At 36.0% G+C, this 26,166-nt stretch overlaps 1 protein-coding gene across 3 annotated transcripts in view; it reads right to left on the bottom strand.

Moving 5' to 3' along the window:
- Trhde (thyrotropin releasing hormone degrading enzyme) overlaps nucleotides 1-26,166 on the bottom strand; it is a 361,503-nt gene that overhangs the window by 27,199 nt on the left and 308,138 nt on the right. For 2 of the 3 annotated variants that reach the window (XM_075954299.1, XM_075954300.1), the window contains exons 13-15: nucleotides 19,473-19,620; nucleotides 17,399-17,496; nucleotides 15,901-16,008 (exon numbers count right to left, since the gene is read on the bottom strand). In XM_075954299.1, the coding sequence (XP_075810414.1) occupies nucleotides 15,901-16,008; nucleotides 17,399-17,496; nucleotides 19,473-19,620 (354 nt within the window). Of the gene's footprint in view, nucleotides 1-1,248; nucleotides 1,423-15,900; nucleotides 16,009-17,398; nucleotides 17,497-19,472; nucleotides 19,621-26,166 lie in introns of all 3 variants that reach the window. The other variant, XR_012908617.1, reaches the window with a different exon arrangement.

Raw genomic sequence — 26,166 nt, 5'->3', positions numbered from 1 at the left:
CCAAGTTACTATTATCTGTGTTCAATGACATGAAGTCTAAATATATCAACATTATTAGTGAGGTTGTCTGAATCACAATAATTAGGGATCAGTACTCTGGCTTAACTGTTAAGGTAGGAATTCAATGATAAGCCCACTTCCATTACAATAGCAGGTACATGAACAGTGCTGCTCAAATCACAAATGCAGGTATGAACATTTTGAAAATTCTTAGCAATATATTCAGCTCCTCCTCACTGAATAGCATTTGTTATCTAGGAATAATTTAGAGCAGTAGCCATCACCTTCTGCAGTTATACAAAGGCTGAGAAATTACACAGATTTATTATTGCCATCATAGTACACCTTCTATAAATGGGAGTGATCAGTGCAAATATCATTTCTCTTCATATTGTTAATGCATGCTAATGTCAGAGAGGTTAAGTAGCTGATTTTCCAACCTGGGAAGAACTGACTGTCTTAAGTTAATTTTTTGGCATAACAACAAAGCTGTCCTGAGAAGAGGATGACTAATGCCTTTTTCTCACTTAAAATGTCCCCTTTCCAAAATAGATCTGACTTTGGAAAAAAAACGAATAGGTTGAATATATAAGGCCAGGAGGATAGAGAGGAATAGTAAAACAACATATGGCTAACATAGCAATGAGTTTGTGGTGGTGCGATTTGTTAAAGCAATGGAACACTCAGATTCTCATTCCCATAATCTTAGAAACAAACCATAAATTAAGATATGTTTGTGAAAAAAATATCACAAGACATTGTAAAGAACAGTCACTGACCATCCAGTTTGTAGAAAGCAGGACACAACAGCTGCTAATATTTAAAAAGCACCAACACCCCTACCCTTAAATGGCTGACAGACAAACACGTGTGGGTTAACCAATGTCCTTGAACAATACAGAAACTTCAGGCTTTAGAGCAGCTGGTACTGGAGCAACTAGATGCTCAGCATATTGAGGAATCGACCAGACCTCTGAATTATCCTGTATTTGTTGTTAAAAAAATGGAAAATGGAGAATGGTAACAGATCTAAGAACTCTTAATAAGGTGATTCAGCTAATGGGCTCCCTATTACCTAATAGGTGGTCTCTTAGAGTTATGGATTTAAAAGATTGTTTCTTCACTATACCTTTACAAGAAGAGGACAGAGAAAATTTTTTTTCACAGAACCTACTTGTAATAATAATTGATACATGCTAAGAGATATCAACAGAAGATTCTCTCACAGAGAGTTTTAAACAGTCTCACCCTATGCCAATATTTTGCAAGTCAACCATTAAAAATGATGTGTCAGCAATTTCCAGAGGCTATAGTTTTCTGTTACATGGATGACATTTTGCAACGATTCAAATGTAGATACGTTAGAAAGAACGGTTGAAGAAGTAAAGAAAATTTTGTCTTGTTGGTTATGGCAAATTGTTCCTGAAAAATACAAAGAGGAAATTCTATTAATTATTTAGGATATAAAATAGGTTTTCAAAAAATAAGACCTCAAAATGTGAAATTAAGAGAGACTGATTGTGGCCTATTAATGACTTCCAAAGATTGCTAGGAGACATTTCCCATCTACAGTGTACTATTGTGGTAGGTCCTGATTACCTGATTAATTTAAACAAAACCATAGATGGTGATAATGATTTAAATAGTCTCGGGCAATTATCAGCTGAAGCTGACAGAGAATTGGCTTTGATTAAAGAGAAATTGCAGAAGGCACATATGTATCATGTGTATCTGAATCTTAACTGCATTCTAGTCATATTATGCTCCAAGCATTCCCCTGCAGGAATTTTAATGCAGAGGGAAGACATTATCTAAAAGGGATCTTTTTACCAAATGAACAAGCAAAAAATTAAAAACTTATGTGGAAAATGTCTTTGAGTTAATTCTAAAAGGAAAATTGAGACTTTGTCTATTAGAAGGAATAGATCCAACAGACATCATAATACCTTTTAAAATGATAAAATTGACAAATTATAGGAGGAAAGTTAACACTGGAAAGGAGCTGCCACTAAATATGGGGGCAATATTAACAAAGCAAGAGAATTCAACTTATAAAGAGAACTACCTGGATTCTTCTCTGCATTGTATGGGGCACACTAATAACTGGAGCTCCTACATTCTATACTGATGCAAATAAATCAGAAAAGGCAGGTTACAGATGAGAAATTTTAAGTAAAGTGGCTCAAAGCTCTTATGACTGTCTAAAGTCAGAATTATATACTATTCTCATGGTACTATGGGATTTTAAAGAACTTCTCAACATAGTTACCAATTTGTAATATGTAGAAAGGATTATTTTGCATTTTGAAACTGCTGTATTTATACCAGAAGATACAGAATTGACTTTGTTATTTACTCAGAACAAGATACAATCAAGAATAGAAATCATCCCATATACAAAATACAAATCTGATCCAATCCCCTATGGGTCTGCCAGGTCTTCTAGCATAAGATAATACAGAAATTGATCAATTAGTGATTGGCAATGTGCTGAAGGCCTCAGAATTTCATAAAAACCATCATGTCAATAGCAAAGGCTTAAAAAGACTTTTCTATCATGTGGCAATAAACCAAGGAAATTATAAGGAAATGTCTTACTTGTTATTTATATAACAGACACTACTACCTGCAAAAAATAACCTAAAGGGCACTCAAAGGAACAAAATCTGGCAAATAGATGTGATCCATTTTGTAGAATTTGGAAAGCTAAAATATACACATAACACCTATTATTCGTCCTACAAACAAATGCTAGTATTCTTGCATTGTGTGTGTGTTGTGTGCGGTGTGTGTATTTTACCCTAATATAATTTTAAAATTTTACCTAATATGTGTAGTACACAAGAAAATTACATATGTTTTGAAATTAGAAAATAATTTTATATATAGCACATCTAAAATTATCAACTAAATCTTAAATTAAATGACACATATATGCATATATATCTGAAATAATTTTGTTAAATCTCATATGTGTGTGTATTCAAGGGAATATAATTTATGTCATCATATCTGATAAAGGGTACTCATTTAAAATAGTCATAAAGTCTAGTTCAAATTAAAGGATCCAAAATAACCAAAAACAAACAATTCTTAGTTAAAAGCAGACCAGTATAAATGTATAAAAATACTGCACGTTAAAAAGCACACTGTACTTTGGAATTCTATAACTGAGAAAAACATACAAGATCATTGTTTTGTGGAGTAACTGAAAAATAAATTTCTCCATGTACAGATGTCCTTGTCAGATGCCAGTTAGGGAGTATATTGTGTGGTTATGCTCCATATTTCAGGACAAAATAAAAAGGTATTTGAAACCTAAGTAGCACTAACCAACATTTTCCTACTTGGTTTTATATCTAAACACACACATGTTGGAGAATTCTGAAAATGAATCTTGGAACATTGCAATAATTTTATGGAAATTTCTACACATTATTCTATGCTCACTACTACAGCATTCCTGTGGTTTCTTTTAAATACAGACAATAAAACATGACCTTCTAGCTGGTGATTCCAAACAGTTACATGGCCTCTGTGACTGACACCAAGAGATGGCCTTTTCTATTTTGTTCTGCATATTCTCAAAAATTGTAAGAAGAATAAAAATAAAGCTAAAACTTTGATTCACAATATCTCCTTTGTATATTACCAAAGGAAAAGACACTACAGCACGCTGGATGTAAAGCATATGATAATCACAAACTAGAAACCGAGTGTGTGCGTGTGTTAGTTTTCTGGGAACTTTTGTACATTAGCTTCATGGTGGACTAAAAGAACATGGCTGGGTCTCTCTGAAGATTTTCAGGTTAAATCTACCCTATATTTCCCTCCTGCCTTGATGATACCCCAAAGCCCATATACCTTTAGTATAGAGTTACATTGGCATCTAACTCTAGTTTTGTACAACTCAACCCCTGTGTCCGATGCCTTCTTCTCTGTGTCTTTTAAGAATGCTCATCATTAAATTAAGGTTCTCTCTGATTCCAGGATTATGCCATCTTTAGCTTTATTGTCTCAGCAAAGACCTTATTTCTAATAAGAATATATGCATAAATAAGGTTTGGAATTTGGAAGACCATCTTTCTTTAGAAGTAATTTTTCAATTAATACCTGGCTGTATGTGTGCTGGCTTTTAATTCTTATGTTATTACCAGGAATCAAGGAGCCATGAAAGTTCTTTTGTACTTTTCACACATTTCAAGATATGCTTAAAACAATTTTCAATATCTAATTTGGTCATAATTTTGATGTCGCACAAATGCTACACTGTATTAAGAGGATAATGTGAATTACTTTCATTTATTTCTTTTGATATACATTGAATATTATATCTTCAATCAGTTACAGGATTTATTCACAAGGTGAAAAGTTACAAAAGAGTGGTATTACTGAAGAACTATCCTAATGGATTATAGAAATGCTTGTATTGTTTGTAAAATATGTATGAAACCTTGATTATGGTAGACAGTTATTGCAATGATCCTAATCAATGCCCTTATCTGTACCTATAAGTATAATCTACTTACGTGAGGCAGAATGCTTAGGAAATTATACAAATTTGCATTGGCTATTCAGGTTTGACTTGGTAAACAATAATGACTTCTATTATAAGGTCAATCAGGATACTTGCTTTATTGTTTGTACAGATCTATATTCATTTTGCATTTGCTCTGTTATAAACAGGCTGCTTAAATAAGTCTATTCTATAATTAATCAATAGGTAAATTTTTTGATAAATAACGTGAGAATTCAATAGTATTGTACCTGACATCGGTATAATATTAGGCAAACAGTACTAGCACAATAAGAAAATTACTATTGGCAGAAATGTTGGAAAAAGCCAATTACAGTGTAAGGGAAAGATTAAATTAAATAGCCACCTTCAAAAAGCATACTTCTGTAAAAATTAAAATACCTTGAAGAAATAGTATTCAGTATTTGCCTTGATACATGGTTAGTAATATATTTTTTAAAGTGAAATGTCAAGAGAAAGCCCCGAGTGTTAGAAGAAAACATATGCATAATTATTTCTACATTCAAGATAGAATATAAAACTAGTAATTAACACATCCAGAATAAATTTAACAGTGGCTATAAAAATGAATACAAATATGAACTTAATGTAGTTAGCAATAATTAATAAATTAATAATTAATAAATTTATTAAATTCCCCATCTTGGAAGCAAAAGTGGCATTTCATCGTGATGCCAGACACAGAAAGGGAGACTTACAAATCTCTCTTTCCAGTTTTATGAACTCTCATTACATGAAGACCTATGTGTCTACAAATGCTCTGTCTGAAGATGATTATTGCTACTGGCAAAGATTCCCAGCCCAACTAAAAGAGTTAATTGCAGCAGTCTTGCTACATTCTCTATATTATTTCTCTTCTACCTACATAGCTGCAAAGTCCTTATGTGGTAATGTTCTCTGATCTTAGAGCACGGTCCCCTAAAGCCTTGATGAAGGTGCATAATCAGCTTCCTAAGACTTCTGCACACTCAGCAAATAAAACCAAAACAAGCAGATTAAATGGGGAGAAAAAAAATATCTCGTAAAACTTTTAAAAGATGTTCTCAGGCCAGCTGATTCTGCTCAATCAGCTAAACTTTTAGAGATATCCAAGAATCCAATCTTGAGAAAGGATTCTTGCTGAAAAACTTTAAAAAAAAAAAAACTCCGTGGTTTACAGTTAACTTTTTCTCCATAGGTTCACTAACATTGAATCTTTTCTGTGGATATGAAGTCACCTTCACCAACACTTCCCTTGTTCTTCATTCCAAATCTTCCCTTGAAAAATAAGTCATTATTTGTGTGACATGTGATTAACATGTTCATCAGACCTTTGTATGATAAGGTTGGAACCATGGTACTCTCTTCACCTTTGATCCCTAGTGCCTTTTAAGCATGATGGTTAGAACATGGCAGAGAATCAGTTTTATACCTGAATCAATAACTACAATAATTTTAATTAACCCTTGTTAAATGGGTATACCCATAACTATGGAAAATAAGCACAAAATATATTTTTAGAAACACAAATGAAAACCTAAGAATAAACTATTAACCATATTCCCATTACACAAATGTAGACCTGGGAACCTGGTCCTATGATACTGGTTCTCAATTTTCCTAATACATTTAACTCTTAGATACAGTTCCTAATGTTGTGGTACCCCTCCATCTGTAAAATTATTTTTTGCTACTTTATGACTATAATTTTGGTACTATTATGAACCTTATTGTAAATATCTGTGTTTTCTGATGGTCTTAAGTGACCCCCATGAAAGGCTTGATCTGCTTCCAAAGGGGTCATGACCCACAGGTTGAGAACCCCTGCTTTAAAATTTCACAGTCGTCACCAAGAAGAATGAAGTATGATAATAATTGTGCTTCTTAGCCTTTAAAACAATGGAAGGATTGATAATGAAGTATCAATAAAGAGCAGAATTCTTACGACTGTGACTGCCGAAGGATTCCTAACACATCCTTCCTTATGGCAACAATGGCCAAATTCTAAGACATCCTATCTCCATTTTGCAGGCACCCTTCCACAGCGTAACTAGCCACTGCTATGGAGGTAGCAAATCCTATGCATGAAGGGTGAAGAACAAGGGAACAGAAATCACTCTTTAATTTTCATTAATAATACAGTCAAATGGAAAAACATATGTATACCAAAGGTTTCCTTTGGAAATGTGAATGGAAAGTGTTTTTAAGTTTGGATCCCAAACATGTCAGTATGTTCTTCAGCATATTTCCCATATTTCCTTGATTTGAATCAAGACATTTGCAAATAACCATGGTTCAAGTGTAATTTTCATTATCAGGGTAAGTCAGGAGGCATGCACGCAGCTCTGCATGAGATGTGACCCATAGTATATAAGCACACAACTTCACATGAGTTGTGTCCCATAGTATACAAGCACACAGCTCTCTATGAGATAGATAAAAACAAAATTAAGAATCATATGGGGATCTCATGGATGTCAGTATGTGTAGCTACGGGGGATCAACTTTTAGACTATGTGTTACTATATAAATATATATGATTATCTAATATAAAGCGGTATGTTAAATAAGTAGGTATGGCTTTAGATTTTTAGTGAAATGAAATCATAACATGAAAAGTACATGGACACATGTAAAAAAAAACTAAAGCTAATTTAGAGAGCCCATTGAACATTGTTTTGATAATCATGTTTAAACCACAGTCAAACCTAGCTACTCAGTGTTATGACAGACCAATTATTACTCTTGATCACCTCTTTGTTTTCTGTGCTTTCTGTTCAGACATTTTCCATTTCTCATTCTTTGAGTCTCTACTATACAATAATTCAGCAGTCTTCAAAGTGATATACTCATACCTAAGGAATAAGGGAACCTGTGAATTATGTCACATGAACCGAGATCTAAAATACTATATTTTTCTTTCATAAAAGTGTTTCTATTTCTTCCACCATCTAAAGAAAAAATAATTCTCACCTATATTTTATCTTCCAAAGGTGCATGGCACTGCAATGGCAAAGAGAATCTTAAATATTGGTGATGGTATTTGTGAAATATGGTTTTAGGATCTTAAATTATTTGTGTTCATAACATATAAAGGAATGGCCACATTATCAGATGATTAAATTTTGATAATTGATTATTATGATATTTGGCATAACACCTGAGAATACAATAAAAATTCCTTTAGAGTGCCTAATAAAACAGTATTTTCATATTTTTATTATTTAAAATGTTTTGTGTATGCAATTAAATATATGTGTTCATATATATATATAAACATATACACATACATTCAGGAAAGCATAATAGGGTAACTCATAGAGAGATCTCTGAGTAGTATTATATTATTACAAAAGCCTGGAGTGAATGAAAAAATTATCAAAACCTTGACTACTTAAGAGGCCAGTACATATCCAGCCTATCAGTTAAGCTGTTGGTCAGAGGTGTCCGGAAGACTCCCCAAACAATTCAAACCCTGGCCATTGCTCTGTCAATACTTGACAGCAAGACCCTATTGCTGAAGACACCCCAAATTTTGGTCATCGTACGTGGGGAGAGCAAGAGTGACCAGGAAGCTTTCTCCCCACTGGCCAGCTTTAATAGTATCTGGAGGAGTTATACAGGCTACTGTGGGGAAATGCCTTATCCATATATGAAAACTAAAGTAGTTACTGGACTGGGATATTCCCATGAGTGCCATAGTGACATAAATATTAAGGGGCAACCAGCACATCAAGCCAACTCTAGAGGAGGATACACTTATGTGGTACTATTAATCTGTCAAAGAACCCATGAATTGGGAACTCTTAAGCCCCAGCACATTGTTTTGCTAAATAAATATTGTATAAAACTAGTCTCTAAATTTGTATCTCCATGCCCATAGATTAATGCTTATCTCAAATCTCATAGAGAAATTGATTTGGACAGTGGACAATGGTTAACACAGAAACTCAGAACTAAGTGAAAGTGCAGAGATGACTCAGTCACAAATAAGGCATCTATTGCACACACACAGACACACACACACATACACACACTAAATGGGGGACAAAGAGAGAGACTGATTGGTTTATTAATTTATTGATTGATTGATGACTCAGGGATAATCTTGAAGGATGCAGAAATATTTTTAAGATCCAGATATCTGAGAGAGAATGAAACAGTGTCACCTGGACATGACATGAATATTTTTGTCACGAACTCACAGTATCTGTGGTTGCCTAAACAAGGGTGTCAACATTCTAGCAAGGAATGGGAAAAAAGTACTTGACTCCCCATCACTAACTGATGGTCTATTGACTGTTGGTGATTTCTGAAGGAAAGAGAGTCAGTTTTATTTAAGGTTATGGCCCTTACTAGGTCTACTACCACAAAAAATATGACCTCCCACCCATTAGTGTATGAGAAGCACAATCTGGATCTAGAGTGCTGATTAGAAAGGAAATAAAGAGGACATGACGTGGGGGGAGGGAATGTAGAGGGGTGGGACGGATCTGGGAAGAATGCGAGTCTTAGTATGATCAAAATACATTTAGTAAAATGTCCAAAGAATAAATATATTATGCCAAAATAAAGCAATCATATTGTTAAATGTTTAATACTAAGCACAACCACAATATGCTTTTTAGATTCTACTGGTTGCATTTGGAGGGCCTGGATCATATTTTAAATGCCTGATCACAGTATACTGTGAGTTTAATGCTTGAAATTATTTAAATGTTTGCTCGAAAGAAATTGTGAGACATCATCTTAAACATATTTTAGAGGACATATGGGCACAGAGCTGGTGCTATGGAATTATTTTAATGAAAGTGCCTGAATATTTCTTCTATTCAAAAATGCAAGAAGTAAGTTCTCAGCAACTGCCCCAATGCCTGCCTTCCTACTGTGCTTCATGCACTGTGATGTTCATGCACTCCAACCCTCTAGAACAGTGAGCCTCGAATTGAACACTTTCTTTTGCAAGTTTCCTTAGTCATAGAGTTTGCTTTCAGCAACTGGAAAGTAAGACACCATTCTATTAGGTTTCATAGTTTATAACATAGGACAACATGCTAAGTGAGGGAGTGTTTAGCTTAGCATCAAACCAATGAAAAGTGCTACATTCCAAGTCTTTAACACAGTACCCACCAAATAGAAGCTGCTTGATCTATATTTACTGATGTGTCAACATCTGCTCTTGCACTAAATGATCAAAAGAGTATCACAACCGAACTAGTGTTAGAAACGTGTTTGCTTTATATTCACAGACACCAGGCATGAGAATTTGACGTCAGCACTGGAGGCTTTGGGTAAGCACACAGAAGCATAGTCGAGATGCTGAGAAGTTCTCTAAAACTCACAGTTGTTTAGTATAAAATCAGGATGAAAACGTAATTCCTTAACTCAATTCACTGGTGGTCTGGGCAGCCCTGTGCTGTTCATACCGTATAAAAACTTCCTGCACTGTTCACTCCTCTATGGAGGGTAATGTTCTTGTTTTTTAACGTTGAATATTTATTCAGGGGGTTATGGAGGAGGAAGGGTGAAGGGGGGACAGAGAGAGAGAGGAGGCGGCGGAGAAAAAGACAGAGAAGGGGGGAAGTGGAGAAGTGAGGAAAGAGGCAGAAGCGAAGCTGCCTCTCCGAGAGGAAGATGGAAAAGAGCTGGACGGTAATGTTCTTAAGTTAACACTGAAAGGCAGTTCTGGCTGCATAATACTTCAAGTCTATGAATGCAAAGTTTGGTATAATATATGATAAATAGAATAGAAAAAATTTTTGAAAGAAGAGGACCAGAATACCTAACATGTGTGAACTGTAACTTAGAGTCTATGTTTTAGAGGAAGATAATATAAACTTCTCTTAAAACAGATTCATTGAGACCTTGGTGCAGAAAGCCTTTTGTCCTTCCATATTATAGTCTCATAAAAAGCAAGAATTGATGAAAAAGGATGAAATACAAGGATAAATGGCATAAATTCCCATGTCTACTGTATGAGATGAAGTAAGGTATAAACTGCTGAAGGTCCATGTGCCATAAATGGAAACGGATAATCAAAAGCATAAAGGAAAATAATATTTGATTGGAACCCTAGGTGGACAATATTTTTTAAGGAAGGGGAGAATAAATCTCCTCTTATTCCTAATTTAGAATAGCGTTAATAGTAGTGTCCTTTTCTCAATCACCTTTTGCAAACCCAAAACGTAGAGAATGTAAAGTTAATGTTGAACGCATTTAATACATGTTAATGTCACCATTTAAAATTCACATTAACCATCACATAGAGACACATTGGAATCAAGGCTGTGCTTTGTATTGGTTTGTTTTTCCATCTGAAGTTTGGGTATCTGAAGGCAGATAGACATTCTTTTATTGATCTTTCCTAACTGAAATGGTTAATCAGATAAATGATCACCATTTTTCTGACAAGAAAGCTAAGGAAGTTTGTCAAGGTTTTCTAGATGAATGGTCTCAGTTTACTTATGAATCTCCTTTACTTTAGAGAGTTATCTCTTTTACATCAGCACTTCCCAAAGTGTATCTCCCAGAGCACTGGGATCATGATACAAATTCAAATTGTTAGACTGCACTCTACCAACTTAACCCCAAAATTTAGATGTGGTGCCCAGTAAAGTGAAGTCCCTGGGAGTTGCCAATGCTTGTTGAAACTTCAGAGCCACTGGCTTATGCCCATAGAGTACCACTTCTTCAGTTATTTATAACGTCTATTGAGAGTTCTTAATATACATTACACAGCTTTAATTTTCAATATTTAAAGCCATTCCTGAAAAATTATATATGTCAATTTGATCTGCAATGAAACAGATTTATGTGGGGTGGTTAAGCATCAGGCTGGAAGGAATAGGTGGCCCTATCCAACCACTGATTATCTTGGCAACTTACAGGACCTCCGCAAGACCTGCATTTTCCTTGGGCAAAATTAAAAGCAAAAATAGTAAGATAATACACAAAACTAGCAGTCTCTGAAACTCAACAAATATTAAAAGTAAGGTAAGTATAGATTTATAACTGGCATTAATAACATATTAGTGACATTACGAATAATTATATGAGCAGGGAAGTTTGTGACTTATAAAACTACAGATCGGGTCTTCTATTTGACTTTTTGGTCTCAAAAGGAATTTTAAAATAATTAAAGTTCAATTGACCTTCACTAGGTAGAGGGTTCTGTTTTGTATGTGTGTGAGAGTATGTTTGTACATGTATGTATGTATAGATGCACATGTGTGAGTGTGTGGTGTGTGTGTGTGTTTGGATGAAAATCACAGGATAATATGAGGTGTTGTTTTGTCAGGAATTTTCCATCTCATTTTTTTTTTTTAAAGACTGGGTTTCTTTTACTAAGCCTGGAGTTCGCAAAGTAGGCTAGAGTGGTTGACTAGCAAGTGCTAGCCAGTCACCTGCCTCTGCCTCTCCAGATTATAGGAGAGGGATTATAGGAGCATGTCATTACATACGAAGGTTCTACAAATGGAATTCATGTGTCTGGAAAGTCTTCTATCAACTGAGCTACCTCCCAACATTTTAATAGTTTTTTTTTTGTTTGTTTGTTTCGTTTTGCTTTTAAGCAGAGTGAAAATGTCAGTCTTTGGTTTATATGTTGGAAAAGGATACAGTTATCTATTACGTAACATACTAAATTAATCTGTGATGTCTCAGAATTCTCTACTGGAAAGGAGACATCACAGAGAATTTGTCTTACAGACAGGTTTTACTAGTTTGGCTTACATTATATAGGCCATGTAGTCAGGCCCATAATATCAATGTTAACAGTCATTACAGTCATTAGGGGCTTAAGGTTTCTGCTGTGTCTTCTAATGCTATTTGAAAAATACAATACTGTGGAAACATATTTAATTTCAGTTTAAATTTATTACTTAGAAAAAATTATGATCTCTATGTGACCAACTGTATATACTTGACTGTGTGCCACTTCAGAGACTTGATTGTCAAATAGAAATTAACCTTTAGTAGCAGGGTATGGTCTATACTTGACTCAGTGAAACTTCTATTTCTTGTCTATCAGCAAATAAGAGAAACTACTTTCTGCCCCAGGTTATGCTTTTTATATATTAATATAAAACTGATCTTTTCTATTTTTTTCTTTATTTTATTTTTAGGAGTGAGATTTCTGGTCTCACAAGCTCTCTCCTAGTTCATATTTTCCAGATCTTATTATCATTTGCATTGTTCTCTACTGAAGGCTGGGCAATTTGTCTCCTTTCTGAACTGTGGCACTCAGCTGAACTTAGCCTGCAAATTGCAACCTAACAAGATCTGACTGTAGCTCCATCCATTTTTATGCATGACATCACCATTACAATTCAACACATTGTAGCATTTGAATATTTTAAAAGGGATCAGGATGTCGACTCATTCAATTTATCACCCACTGTAACTCCTGCATTTTTCTCTCTGCTGCCATCATCTCTAGCTCCTGACTGCAGTTTTTGTTTCCATTATCCCTCCTCGTGCACTGACGTTCGCATCTGTTCCATTTTCCTGATTCTAATGTATCTGATTTGCCCATCTGCCCAATGTGTCAAGAAGCTGAACAGCGCTGCAGCAGCTCCTAAGATCTGTGAACCCCCCTACTTCTCGACTCATTGTTCTTCCTGTTTTCGGCATAAATATGCATCTTCCAACGTGTTTCACATATTATTTATGTGGCTTCCAGTGCTTTGAGCTTGGATAATTTCTTGTAAATCATTCTTTTTAAGGTTTCAGTGAGAAAATCAAACAGAGGGAGGGGTGGGGGTAGAACAGAGGAAGCTGACTAAGCAAAGCAAGCTTGCTAGTTCCTTTATTGTTAATTTAAGAAAGTTAAATTTAGCACCAACTATCCTTTGTAGTCTTGTTCTACTATTACACTGTCGTATGAAAAACTGAGATGAAACCTCTGATTTTCACATAGCTCAGTGGGCATCATGAATCCTTTCTTCAGTAGACTACTGGTGTGCATACCAAGGAGTTGGTTAAGCAAATCCAAGCAAACAGAGTAGGTTCTACTTAGCAAAACTGCATGTCCCAATACAGCCTTAAGCAAAGCAGAGTCCAATAAAGCAAGGAAGAAAGGAACGAAAGAATCATAAAATGTTTGGCATGAATTGAATCACTTTATGCCCTTGAATAAAAGCAGAACTATCAAAACCAAAATGAGCTGGCTAATTATGCGTAAACTTTTATTTATAAGGGAATTATGGGAGTAATAGATTACAAAATCTTGTGAGTGAAAAACACTGTATTTATTAAACTAGTTAGCATCCTCCATGTGGGTGCTTCTTAGAATCCCATCCTCCTACTACTCCCCTAGTACAGACCAGTCTACCATAGTCTTACTCATTCCCAGGGCTGGGCTGGGGGGAAGCAGTGAACTTCTTCCAAACAGGAATCTCTTTCTTTGCCATGGACTCCCTGATTCTTCTGGACACATTTTTTTTTCTCAAAAAAAAATTAAACTATAATCTCATTTAACACCACGGTCACACTATATTGTTATAAGAACTAGGCATTATTAATTTTGGGATCACCTCTTCTATTTGCTTTCCAGCTACAAGCTGATACAAAGACTTACCTAATAAAAGTTTGTGAAGAAAATGAATTATTTTAAAATTAGGGCCTTTTAATAATTATGCTTTTTAAACGTAGATGCTAAGTCTGTATACTCTTTGGAAAATTATGAGCCAAATATTAATAAAATAGTAAGAAAATATGCTTGCATGAGTAAGTTCTTTGAATGACTAAGAACAATTAGCAGCTCTAAGAAAGGGCATATGTTTATAGTCAAAAAATAAATGTATCAAAATGGAAAATTAAAGGATAAGGGAGAAGAGATTATCCTTTGTAAATATTACTATAGTTCATCTTTTTTCTCATATATATACAACTGTTTTTTCACCTCTCTGGATATATATATACACATGTCCTCACTTTACATTTTATATTATGGGTAGGCAATTTTGTGTTGTATTTGCAAAGTGGTAGAATTGAGAGAGCTGGTGACAGCAGGGAAGAGGACTTACAGTGTGTCCAGTTCTATAATATAGTTTTCATTTTCAGAACACTTAGCACAAAGGGCAATTTGCCCCAACATCAGTAAAATGCAAAAAAAAAAAAAGACAACACATTAGTCCTAGAAAACACAGATGACATTTAACTATTGACTTAACTACATGATGGATCAGTTGACAGCTGACAGTGATAAAATACTTCCCTCCTTAACTCAGAACAGGACAGCAAGAATCCTTTAAAGGGCAAATGGGAAACTGTTGTAGAAAGTGAGAAATATTAAAAAATTACTAAACATTACAGTGTAAATTTTTTTCCAGAGACCTTTCCTTCAGATAGATTTGCTATTCTTTGATTTGGACTCAGCAAGATATCAAATTTAAATGTGAAATTTTTATTAGGATGATTATCATTTTTTCCCCAAAGCAAGTAATAGTGCCCATAGTTCTATATGATTATCTGTGAGGTCAGCACCTATATCAGAGACAAGCCTCTAGTGACACACAAAACATCATTCTGTAAATGATGTAATTACATTCTGTAAATGTAAAACATCATATGTAAATTGCCTTGTAGCTCCTTTTCTCTTCCCATTAGATTGTGGGTAATCATGGAAGCCAGAAAGCAGAGAAAATTGAAACCAGTCAAAGTATATATCCGTGTGTGTGTGTGTGTGTGTGTATAAAACGGAATAATTAAGACTCCTATAAATACAAAAAAGTGTCTTTACATCTGTAAGATGTGTGTGTAATCTATAAAAAATATATAGATATATCTGTCGCTCTCATTAAAATACGGCATTTAGTAGAATGCTGTTTTTTTAAATGATTAAATGATTTTAGTTATCCATTTTTATACTCAAATTATGCATCATAATATTCTAAGATAAGATACAAGTGCAAGGTCACTGTCAAGAGGCACACAAAGAGCAAAGGACTTGCTTATAACCTTTTTGTTTTCAGTTTTTCATTTGAAAATTGGTTCTGTGACTTTGTTGATAACATATGCTAGTTACTTTGAATAAATGTTTCAACCTTTATGAAAACCTTGAAGACTTTAAATTTTATTTAATTGTTTTTCATATAAGAAAGTTACTAGACTTATTTCAAGGCAACACCTCACATAAATGAGGAATGAGGACCTAGACAAGGTAAGTTAGCCTTTCCTGGGATGAGTGAAGGTTGACTTCCAGGCTGCCACCTTGCACACAGGGAAGCTGAGACAAAGATCTAAGGGTACATTTCTCTTGTCTTGCTTTTCTCAAGATGATGAGAGGAGTGTGCCCACCTAGCTCTGAGACCTCATTGAATGCTCCTGCAAGTACAGGATGTGAATTCGATGCAACAGGAAGTACAGGATGCACTCTGACTCACCTGTTCCGGTTGCTGGAAATCCAGTCGGAAATCAGTGTGGACGCCTGCTGGTGACAGTGTTTGTTCCCGAAGCTGCATGCCAGCATGATCACTTCTCTCCGAAGTTCCCTACACGTTGTCGGGAGGGGGACAGATTAAAGGAAATGTCAATCTGAAGAGAGTCAGAGAAATTCATATCAGGGTAGATGGACGGGTGATTAGATAGTTGCAGACAGACAGATGACAGAAACAAGAGAGAGACAGATAAACAGAGTGCTATCTTAGATATGATCGGTAATCGCCACTGTCAACCTGACTGCATTTAGAATTACCATGGAGATATAGCTGTGAATATATCTGCTGCACCAGAGATACTTTGCTGAAGAAGCAAGACCCTTTGTGACTATACATGGCACCGTCCCATTAGCTGGGTTCTAGTCCTTATTCAGGGAAAAGGAAGACGCCCATAGAATTTATCTATCTCTCTTTGCTTCTGGATTGTGGACACAATATGATCAGCCACCTTTCTCTTCATCCATCACACATGTGTCATACGGAATGTATCCTGATAAACCGAGGATCAAAACAAACTCTAGTTTTGAAGAGAACTGATACACAAGCGAACTCACAGGGGCTGTTTTAATGTTTATAAGACCTGCACAGGTTCAACACATAGGCAATCACAGCCCTGAGAAGGAAAAGTGAACACCAAATTTTACCCCAACCATAGAGCTTTTATTATTGCTACCTCAAGGGAAGCAAAAATCAATTATCTACAGTCCAGTGTCACTGTGTATATACCGCATACTCCAGGATAGCCCCCATGCCCAGGTATAGTGGACTTCACCAAACTGATTCCATGTTTTTTTGTTTTATGGCTTTTTGTTGTTGTTATATTTGTAGCTTTTTACTTTCCTTTTTTTCTTTTTTGTCTTATTGGCTTTTGTTTGCCTGTTTTTCATTTTGTTTTATTTCAGCTTTTTAAAGACAGAAGAGAAAGAACTTGAAGTTGGGTGGGTAGTGAAGTGGGGGAGAATCAGGGAGGAATTGGGGGAGGAGAAAAGATGATCAAAATATGTGAAAATAAACTTCATTTTCTTTATCAGGAATTTTGTTAAAGCACTGGGAAACGTAAATAAGATGGTAGATAAGTAAAATATAACACAAAATAGGTTTAGATACAGAAATCCTACATTGCTGAGTAAAGAAAATAAATTAGACTGAACGGGAGTTATGCAGACTTAAGTCTTTCCTGGAGATAGTCCTTTAGTCAAGGGCATGGGTTCTGATCCCAAGATCACAACACAGCCAGATCTTAAATTAAAACACAGTCATGAACTGCTTTGTTCTCAAGATCAGGCAGCAAAATCTCTGTTGCTCAGCTGCTGTCCTCCAAGGAAAGGGAAATGCAGAATGCAGAAAGAGAGAAAGGCAGTCCCATGCTGCTGTGGGCAGAGTGTTACTAGAAGGGCATGTTTGCACAGCTCTGGGGAAAGAGAACAAGAGAATAAAACAGTACTCATGCTGGTAAGATGCTTGAACAAGAGATCCATTGAAGTTATTTTTTGGCCATCCAAGCTTGATATACGTTGTTGCAACTTGTTTTAAAACATATTCCTACATGGAGAAAGAAAAGAAGATAATATTAGTTTCATCTTCCCAAATTTGGTGACTTGAAAATTAAATCTGGGTAACCCACAATAGTGTTCTCTTATGAGTTTATTCAGTTTCCTGTTTAAGACATAGAAGACTGTACTCATTCCTTCCAATTGAATAATTTGCAGCGCTAAATATTTCACATGACAAATTTTAATACAGTAAAGGATATTGGGATGGTTCAGGGTGAGATTCATGCATACATATATGTAACCGTATGCAGCTACACATTAATAAGACCTAATGCACTTTTTAAGGTTTTACTTTCATCTGTGTATAGGTGTGTATGCCTGTGTGATCAGATGTGTACAGGCACCTGGATGGGCCAGAAAAGGGTAACTGATCTGCTGTAGCTAGAGTTATAGTTGATTGTGAGCTGCCAAACACAGAAGCTGGTGATTGAACGGGGGGGTCCTCTGGAAGATCAGCAAGCATTCTCTCCTACTGAGCCATTCTCTTCAACTGAAATATCTAATATTTGGGCATTTTGCATCAATAGAGTATAGTCAATGAAAAGGTATGATCCTGGCCCAGCCAATAGGCTACTATCATGGGAGAGAAGATGTGCATAACACTTCCTCACTGTGATATAGTATCACAAATTCAAAAATGTACTCAGCTAACGATGCATTTAAATATCAATACTGCTGTAAGATAAGCTTCCCCACTTTAACGTAATCTTAGATATTTGTCTAAGGAATGAAAGTGCTAAAATTACAACAACAAGGATGTCTCTTAACTTTCACGGTAAGAGGAATCTAACGTGATATACTATTCAAAAGTATAAACATACACAAGAATGTATTTTGCCTTTTTAGGAGTTTTATAGTTCAGCATCTCTTTGTTAGGGAGAAAGGGAAATATAAGACTTTCTCTAGCAGACAAACATTATCCCCTAACTCAAATGACACATTTCCTTGCTTGTCTGTTGCTAAGGGCTTATGCAAAACTAACAACAATGGCTAGGCAAGCCATGATTATTCTCATTTTAAAAAAGTAAATTGACAGTCACTTTCAGGAAGCCTTGGGGTAAGGAAAAAGGAGACAACCGTGATGAACATCAGACAACCTAGACGGCTCTAAAAACATCAAACCACCGACAATCCATCCTTGAATAACTTCCATTGTGTATGTTAATTTGCAGAGTCATTATGTCATCAGGCACAGAATGATTTCATAAAAACATAGTGCAGGTTCTTAAAATAGCTAAAGAAAACCGTATTGTGCTTGCAAGCAACCAAGACAAGAAATGGAGGAATCAAAATATCATTAGCTGTACTTAATCCTGGTATTATTCAAAATGATCATGGAATCCGATTAGGTGCTGTTGGCCGTACAATTTTGGTTTCCTGGGATTTGATCTTAAGAAATCTAGTCAGGTACCATTTTGGAATGAGTGTCATGCCTCCACGTCTGCCTGGATTATCTGTTGTTTGCTGCCCCGCATCCCCTTGGACCCAATTATATATGGGCTTTGGCCTCGATGTTGCTCTTATCCTTTTTAATTAAGGAGGTGCATTGGATTCACCATGCCTTTCTGGATAAAAATAATGACTAAGATTCTTTACGGAAACTATCTATATTCTGTTAAGTTTTCTGGGATTCCTCTACTCAGGTTAAGTCCTTGGCGAACACAGAGGCTTTTAACTCTCAGGAAGTAAGTTTGAACTTTATGGATTTGCCATGTACGTTCTTCCTTAAATTCTCGAACACTTAAGCTTCATTGACACTTTTAGGCCGAATAAAAGGTACCTTGTGTTAAATTTCTTTTTTTTCCCAAATAACTGCCGTCAGTATTGCATAGGAAATCAGGACAAAAATAACAGCCTAAACTTGCAGGAGGAAATGAAATAATTCAGACTCGGTTGCAAAGAGTGCTTAATGAAAAAATAGTTTATCTCCCGAAAACTAGAAAGAAGAAATTATATAATTTTTACGTTGAAGACATTGTAGTTCTCCATGCGGTCCAGTAATTTATCCAGAGGATAAAGAGCTCGGCTGGCAGCATGCCAAGGAAGAAAATCCTTTTCCTCAGACAGGTATCTGATAATCTCCAGGGGGATATTCTGAGGCAAATAGCCTGCCCTGCACAGTCAAAAGAAACTTAATGTTAATTAGATGCAGAAGAGCTGCACAATGATGCAAAAATGAAGATTTTATTTATGCAAATAAAAGACAGAAAGCGAGATTCATCACAGTCTGAAAAATGGACACGCGGTGATATGAAAATAAAATTACCCACTTTTAAAAACAGCGCTCGTAAGGATGCCAGAGCCACTTAACATATACGGAGGCAGAGAGTTAAAATTTTACAAGAAAACAAACACATCAGAAAGTGTTTTTGTAAAGGAGAGAATCACGAAGTTTGAACTGAGCCAATAGGTATTTCTTTGACAGAAACTCCAGGAATAACAAGTAATTGAAAGTAATTGAACACTGTCTTGTGGTTTTTGTAGTTCTGTGTAATGACTTTTAGCTCACATGGTTATCTAAAGTATGACTAAATAAGCATCAATTCATGTTTTAAATGTGCGTGCTATATAACAATATAAACATTTTTGATTGGATGCATTGTGTATGTGTGTGTCTTAGTGGGGGTTTCTATTGCTGCAATGAACTACCATGACCAAAAAGCAAGGTGGGGAAGAAAGGGTTTATTTGGCTTACACATCAACATTGCTGTTCACCACTGAAGGAAACCAGGACAGGAACTCAAACAGGGCAGGAACCCGGAGGCAGGAGCTGATGCATGTTTTGGAGGGGTGTTGCTTACTGGCTTGCTTCCCATGGTATGCTCGGCCCACTTCTTATAGAACCCAGAACTACCAGCTCAGGAATGGCACCACCCACCCCCACCATGGACTGGGTGCTCCTCCATTGATCACTAAATAAAAAATGCCTTACAACTGCATCTCATGGAGGCATTTCCTCAGCTGAGGCTCCTTCCTCTGATGACCCCAGCTTGTGTCAAGTTGACACACAAAAGCAGGGACTTATGTACTGTGTTTGTACATATTGGAATGTGGGGTGTTACTGCAAGTATCTGCATGCCACAATGTACATGTGGGGGCCAGGGGACATCTTCAAGCCTCCGTCCTCATCTTCTTTGTTTGCAACCAGGTCTGTCTTGCTCATCTCTGCAAATGCCAGGCCAGGTGGCACACAAGTTTGCAGCAAGCATGTCTCTGCCTCCTTTCCTCTCAGAGGTGCATGATGGGATAATAAACACGGGCTGCACAATCAAGCTTTCTAGTTGAAAAGGGAGAGGCTGGGGATCTGAACTCAGATCTGCCAGTTTTATTCCAAACTCTTTACTCAATGTGCCATCTTACCAGTCCAAATATAAAAATTATTTAGTACATGCTGAAATGAAATATTAAGAAGTTCTGAGCACATTTTATCTATAATTAAAGGGTGTTCGATGGAAAAGGAGAACCAAAAAGATTTGTGTATGTTGACTCTCCCATAGATCACATACAAATGAGAAACTGAAGCAGTGTCTATTATGGTACATTAGAAGATGATCTTGGCCTCGATGTCTCAACTATATTAGCAGCGCCATTCATTTGACTAGACTTTTTTTAAAAAAAAAAAACTTAATTATATTATGGTCTGAATACTGATGTCTTTTCAAGTTCTTATGTTAGGAACAAATATTTAATGTGTGGTCTCAAAGGTGGGGGGTGTTTAAGTAATTTATGAGAGTGTAACTCTCGTGGGTTACATGGATACAACACTGTATACATACAGACTTTTTAATATTAAAATATAATAAAATAAATGTAAGAAAAATCACGTCCTATTCATTCTCTTATTTAAATTTCACAATGTTCTTAAAATTTTTTAATGTTGCTACTTTGTGCGTTTGTGTCTGTGTGTGTGTATTTTCTCTCCATGTGTGTCTGTGTACCACATATTATGAGCTTTGTACTAACAGAGGAAAGAATAGGGAATTGAATCCCCTGGAACTGGAGTTACAGATGGTGTAAGCTGCCATTTGGATGCTGGAGGCTAAACATGGATCCCGTGGAAGAGCAAGCAGTGCTTTTTACCCCTGAGCTATCTTTGTAGCCCCCTCATTGTTCTGGTTTCTTATTTTTTGTTTTGGTATTTGATTGCTTTCTGTTTGTTTGTTATTTTGTTGTTGTTGTTGTTGTTGTAAAAAAAATCTTTTTATTTGTGCATAATAGAAAGTGGTCATGGTGGAAACAAATTTATCATTTTTATTTATACATGTTTAAATAATATTTAGTCCTGACTGAGATTTACTAAAATTAGGTTATAAGTAAATATAGGTGAATATTGTCATACTGCTGTGTTTATATTGTTGCTAACAAAAACTAATCCTGAATATAGCACTTCAATTTTTCTCAAAAAGTATTAAAACACTGTGTGTCATTCTAAAGATTTTGATGTAGCTACAATACACGATCAGTCATACCTCATGTAACTATCCCTAATTTCCAGTTTTTTTTTCTATTAGTAATGATGGTTTTGAACACATATAAATGACACTGTTCGCATTTATATTTTTCTCATATAAATAACATCAATTTACCTGGGATGGTATCAATAAGCAACTTTATTATTTAGCTAGGATTCTCTTTCATATAATAGTTAAATTTTGCTTTCCTAAGTTTGTTACCATTAAAGAAGAATATTATTTTTAATAACATTGTATGATTTAAATTAAATATTGTCATAACCAGAACCTGGAAACAACTTATATGCCCATTGACTGAAGAATGGATAAGGAATATGTGGTACATTTACACAATGTAGTACTACATAGCAGAAAAAATGACATCTTAAAACTTGAAGGCAAATGGATGGATCTAGGAAACATCATATTAAGACCCAGAAAGACAAATGTCATATGTACTCACTCATAAGTGGTTTTTATATAAAGCAAAGAAAACTAGCCTATAATTCACAATCCCAGAAAAACTAGACAATAATGAGGACTCTGAGAGAGACATACATGGATCTATTCTACATGGGAAGTAGAAAAAGACAAGCTCTCCTAAGTAAATTAGGAGCATGGGTACCATGAGAAAGGGAAGAAGGGGAGGGAAGAGGAAGGGAAGGGAGTAGAGAAAAATGTGGAGCTCAATAAAATCCATTTTTGAAAAGAGGAGAGCAGGGGGAAACTTTCTATAAAAATAAATTAATTAATTATCATTTTTAAAAGAAATTTCCTCTCTTGTTCTCAGACAGAGGACTATAGGCATCCCCCCCCCCCCAAATAATACAGGATGTTACTATTGTCCTGGTTTTCTTAACTTGAAGGTAAGGTCTTCAGTGAAGACAACATACATTTCTGGTATAGGATTTAAAGGATTCAAGCTGGAGCTGACCAAGGACTTGACCTCACAGTATCAGAATTAGGTACACAAGTTTTTAATAGAGAGGGGTAACCAGTGGGTCTATCCAGCTGTAAATTCTATGAACTAAAATAATGACTGAGCTGTCAAAAAATCCACAACGGTGCAATAGACATACTTTTAGCTTGGAGGGTAACCAATATTTGCCTAATTGGACTGACATCCCACTCAGTAGGAGGTAACTCATGACTGGTACTGCTACACTGAGCCAGCCTCCTGCATAGATGACGCAGACATGACATGTCTTATGAACAATATGATTCTTATAAAAATTATAACAAATGACATTACAGAAATAAACATGCAAGGGAGAAAGGGCTTATATCTGATTCTACTATGAATGCTCCCTGTAAAATTAAGTAAATAATTCCCATATTTTTGTCTATAAAAACGTTAAACCAAGAAACATTTTTGGTGTGAGAATTTAATTCTAATCTATATATCTACAATTTAAACTTCTAAAAACAATTGTAAGTTTGAAAACTTGAAAAAAAAAAGGTTTTCAAAAACGTTCACATATTTCATTCTTCAATTGCAAACATATGCAAGTCTAAGAAGCAAGACTCAGATCTAGGTATTTAAAAGACATCTGGCATTCTGCAACAGAGGAAGAAAAGTGAGGCTAGGGTGGTTTAAGTCCCACATAACACTAAGGCAAGGAAAGCAATCATTACATACAGAGATAGAGCACGCTCTGTTTCGAGGCCTGTGGCAGAAGCTGCTACCACGTACCAAAGCCTGGGCTTTCTGCTTCTTCCTTAGACACGTCACAAATCTAATTCCCCCAGGTTAGCATAGCCATGTGACTGAGATCTAACAACAGAATATGAATGTGAGTGACTGCCAGTTAATGTGATTTTATATATACAAAATAATCCACCTGGAACCTGGAGAACGGCACGGCAAATCCGCTAGCCTATCCCACCTATTACGCCAGTAGAAAGTAACTGCCATTTTATTCAATCCACAAACATGTCTGGATTCATTGTTTTAAACAGTTAACCTTCTCTAATGCAGTTTTCAAAGAGGATATACAAAACAGATTACGCTCAAATTACCCTCATTCTGCCTCACTACCAACATATGTGAGTAATTACCTCCTACATAATTTAGTATACTTGCATTTAAGTCTACTAGACCAAAATATGGAGCTACCCTTAATTGGCCAAGGGGATGATCCGCTTCGTTGCAAAATGACAGATAGTTAAGAGATAATGTTGGTTACCTAGTTTAGATGTGTTTGGGTAATGGGCTGGTAATGATGCTGGTGATTACTAGTAGTGATAATAAAATCAATATGGGAAGATTGTGGATTCCAGTGAGTGGAGCATCACATTAGCCTGTGCAAGGGTCCTGATGCTGAAATGCAATTTTTTTTTAAATCACGTTATCAGGACAAAAGTTGCTAGCAATATGGAAGAATCACACATTTTTAGAATATTTCACAAGCAATTGTGTTCACTAATGTCTTAAGAAAATGTCATATCTGCTATCTAGCCCCTCGACTACTGTGGTGAGGGTGGACATGAGTAATCAGAGGCAAGGCAATGGGGAACATTAACCATAAAGCTTGTCCACAGGCACCATAGAGCTGCTTCTCCCACCCTCCATGGGCCCGACATCTTTCCCCCCATTTCCCTCCTCCTTTTCCAATTTTCTAGAGCTTGCAATGAAATATTTCTTTAGGCATACAAGACAGCATTTTTATAAGAAGGAGATTAAAACCAGACTATATTAACTGATCTTAAAATGCTCTGATCTTAACTAGTTATTTTCATTTAGGATACAGAACCTGATTTTACAAACCATTCTGAGTCCCTGGGATTGTTACCTCTTGAGCCTTCAATGATGGGGAGCTTTTATAAGAAAAAAAAAAACCTTATTTTTCATTGTGGATTTTCCTATAAAAATCATTGATTCATTCATGCTTTGAATCTAAGTGTTGGAAGGCAATATCCTCAGAATATTCAGACAACACACACACACGCTTACTGCTTAGTTGAAAAATCATTTAAAACCAAGAAATAGCCTACTACATATTTAATAATATATGAAAAAGACAAAAGACACTGCTCATGTCCTTTAGGCACAGAATATTAAAGCATGGCTGAAATGCTTAATTGAAAAGATTTACTGGCTTTGATTTGCTATCCTTTATTATTCATTATTAAATGACTTATATATGCTCTTTGTAGGAAGATCCTATAGCTCAGATAGAATCCCCAATAGCACTCGGAGCATAGAATAAAGGAGAGAAATCATGGGGGAAGTATTTCATTCAGCCAATTGCACAGTTTTTGAGGAGAAAGAATTATAAAATCTGTGCTTTGCTGAGTTACTGTCCTCAGAGATGGAAAAGGAAGTAACATGTGGAGCTTCCTTGAATTCTGAAGAAAAGTGGCAAAGCAAACAGTTCTGTTCCTCCTCCTAATCTTACTCCTCAAGATAGTTGATCCCAGGTCTCACTTAGGAACCTCCTTTCTGGGCTTCTGTAGCACTTACACCAATGTCTATTACAATAACCATAAATAATTAGAATAGATTTTGTCATCGCTTTATCATATTCTTTTCATATCCTGGGTGCAGGTCCTGAAGAAATGAAAGTGTGTTTATGTGTCTTTTTAGCCCGTATCTTCATTGCAAAAACTGGCACAAAGCAGGCACTCGATAAATACTCCTTAATTATGCCTTGTTTGATTTAGTATAAAAATGTGACATAGAATATGAGCAGGCTCGTGTTAGGGGCTTCAGTCCAAACTGCCCCAACTTGCGCACGTGTTTGAACTCTTGGTTATCAATTGGTGGCACTGTTTGAGAGGTCATGCCATTTTTCCATAGTATTTCCAGAATGGGAGTGGTGAGGCACGAATGGTGGGCCTCTTAATGTTCTCTCCATGTTTCTGGAGGCAGCCTCTGTTTTCTGTCTCCTGGTCTCAGCCATGTGAATAGGCAATCACCAGTTCCTATCCCATCAATTGAGATGCTGATGCTATCACCACGACTCCCCTATCATGAGGGAGAGACAACCTCTGAAACCAGAAGTCAAAGTGAATCCTTCCCCCTTAAGTCATTTACGATGAGTATTTCTGCCACAGAGACAAGACTAACACTTGTAATCAGACTCTATTTATCACTGAATGTGTAGGAGATATGTGAGGATTCATGACAGAGAAGTTTCTACAGCTCGGGCTTCCATTCTGCCACCTTTCACTTGACAATCATAAACGGGGGAAAGAAGTCAATTTCT

This window comes from Microtus pennsylvanicus, chromosome 20, assembly GCF_037038515.1.
Source record: "Microtus pennsylvanicus isolate mMicPen1 chromosome 20, mMicPen1.hap1, whole genome shotgun sequence".
Taxonomy (NCBI): Eukaryota; Metazoa; Chordata; class Mammalia; order Rodentia; family Cricetidae; genus Microtus; species Microtus pennsylvanicus.
This window is presented reverse-complemented; position numbering and strand designations above follow the sequence as displayed.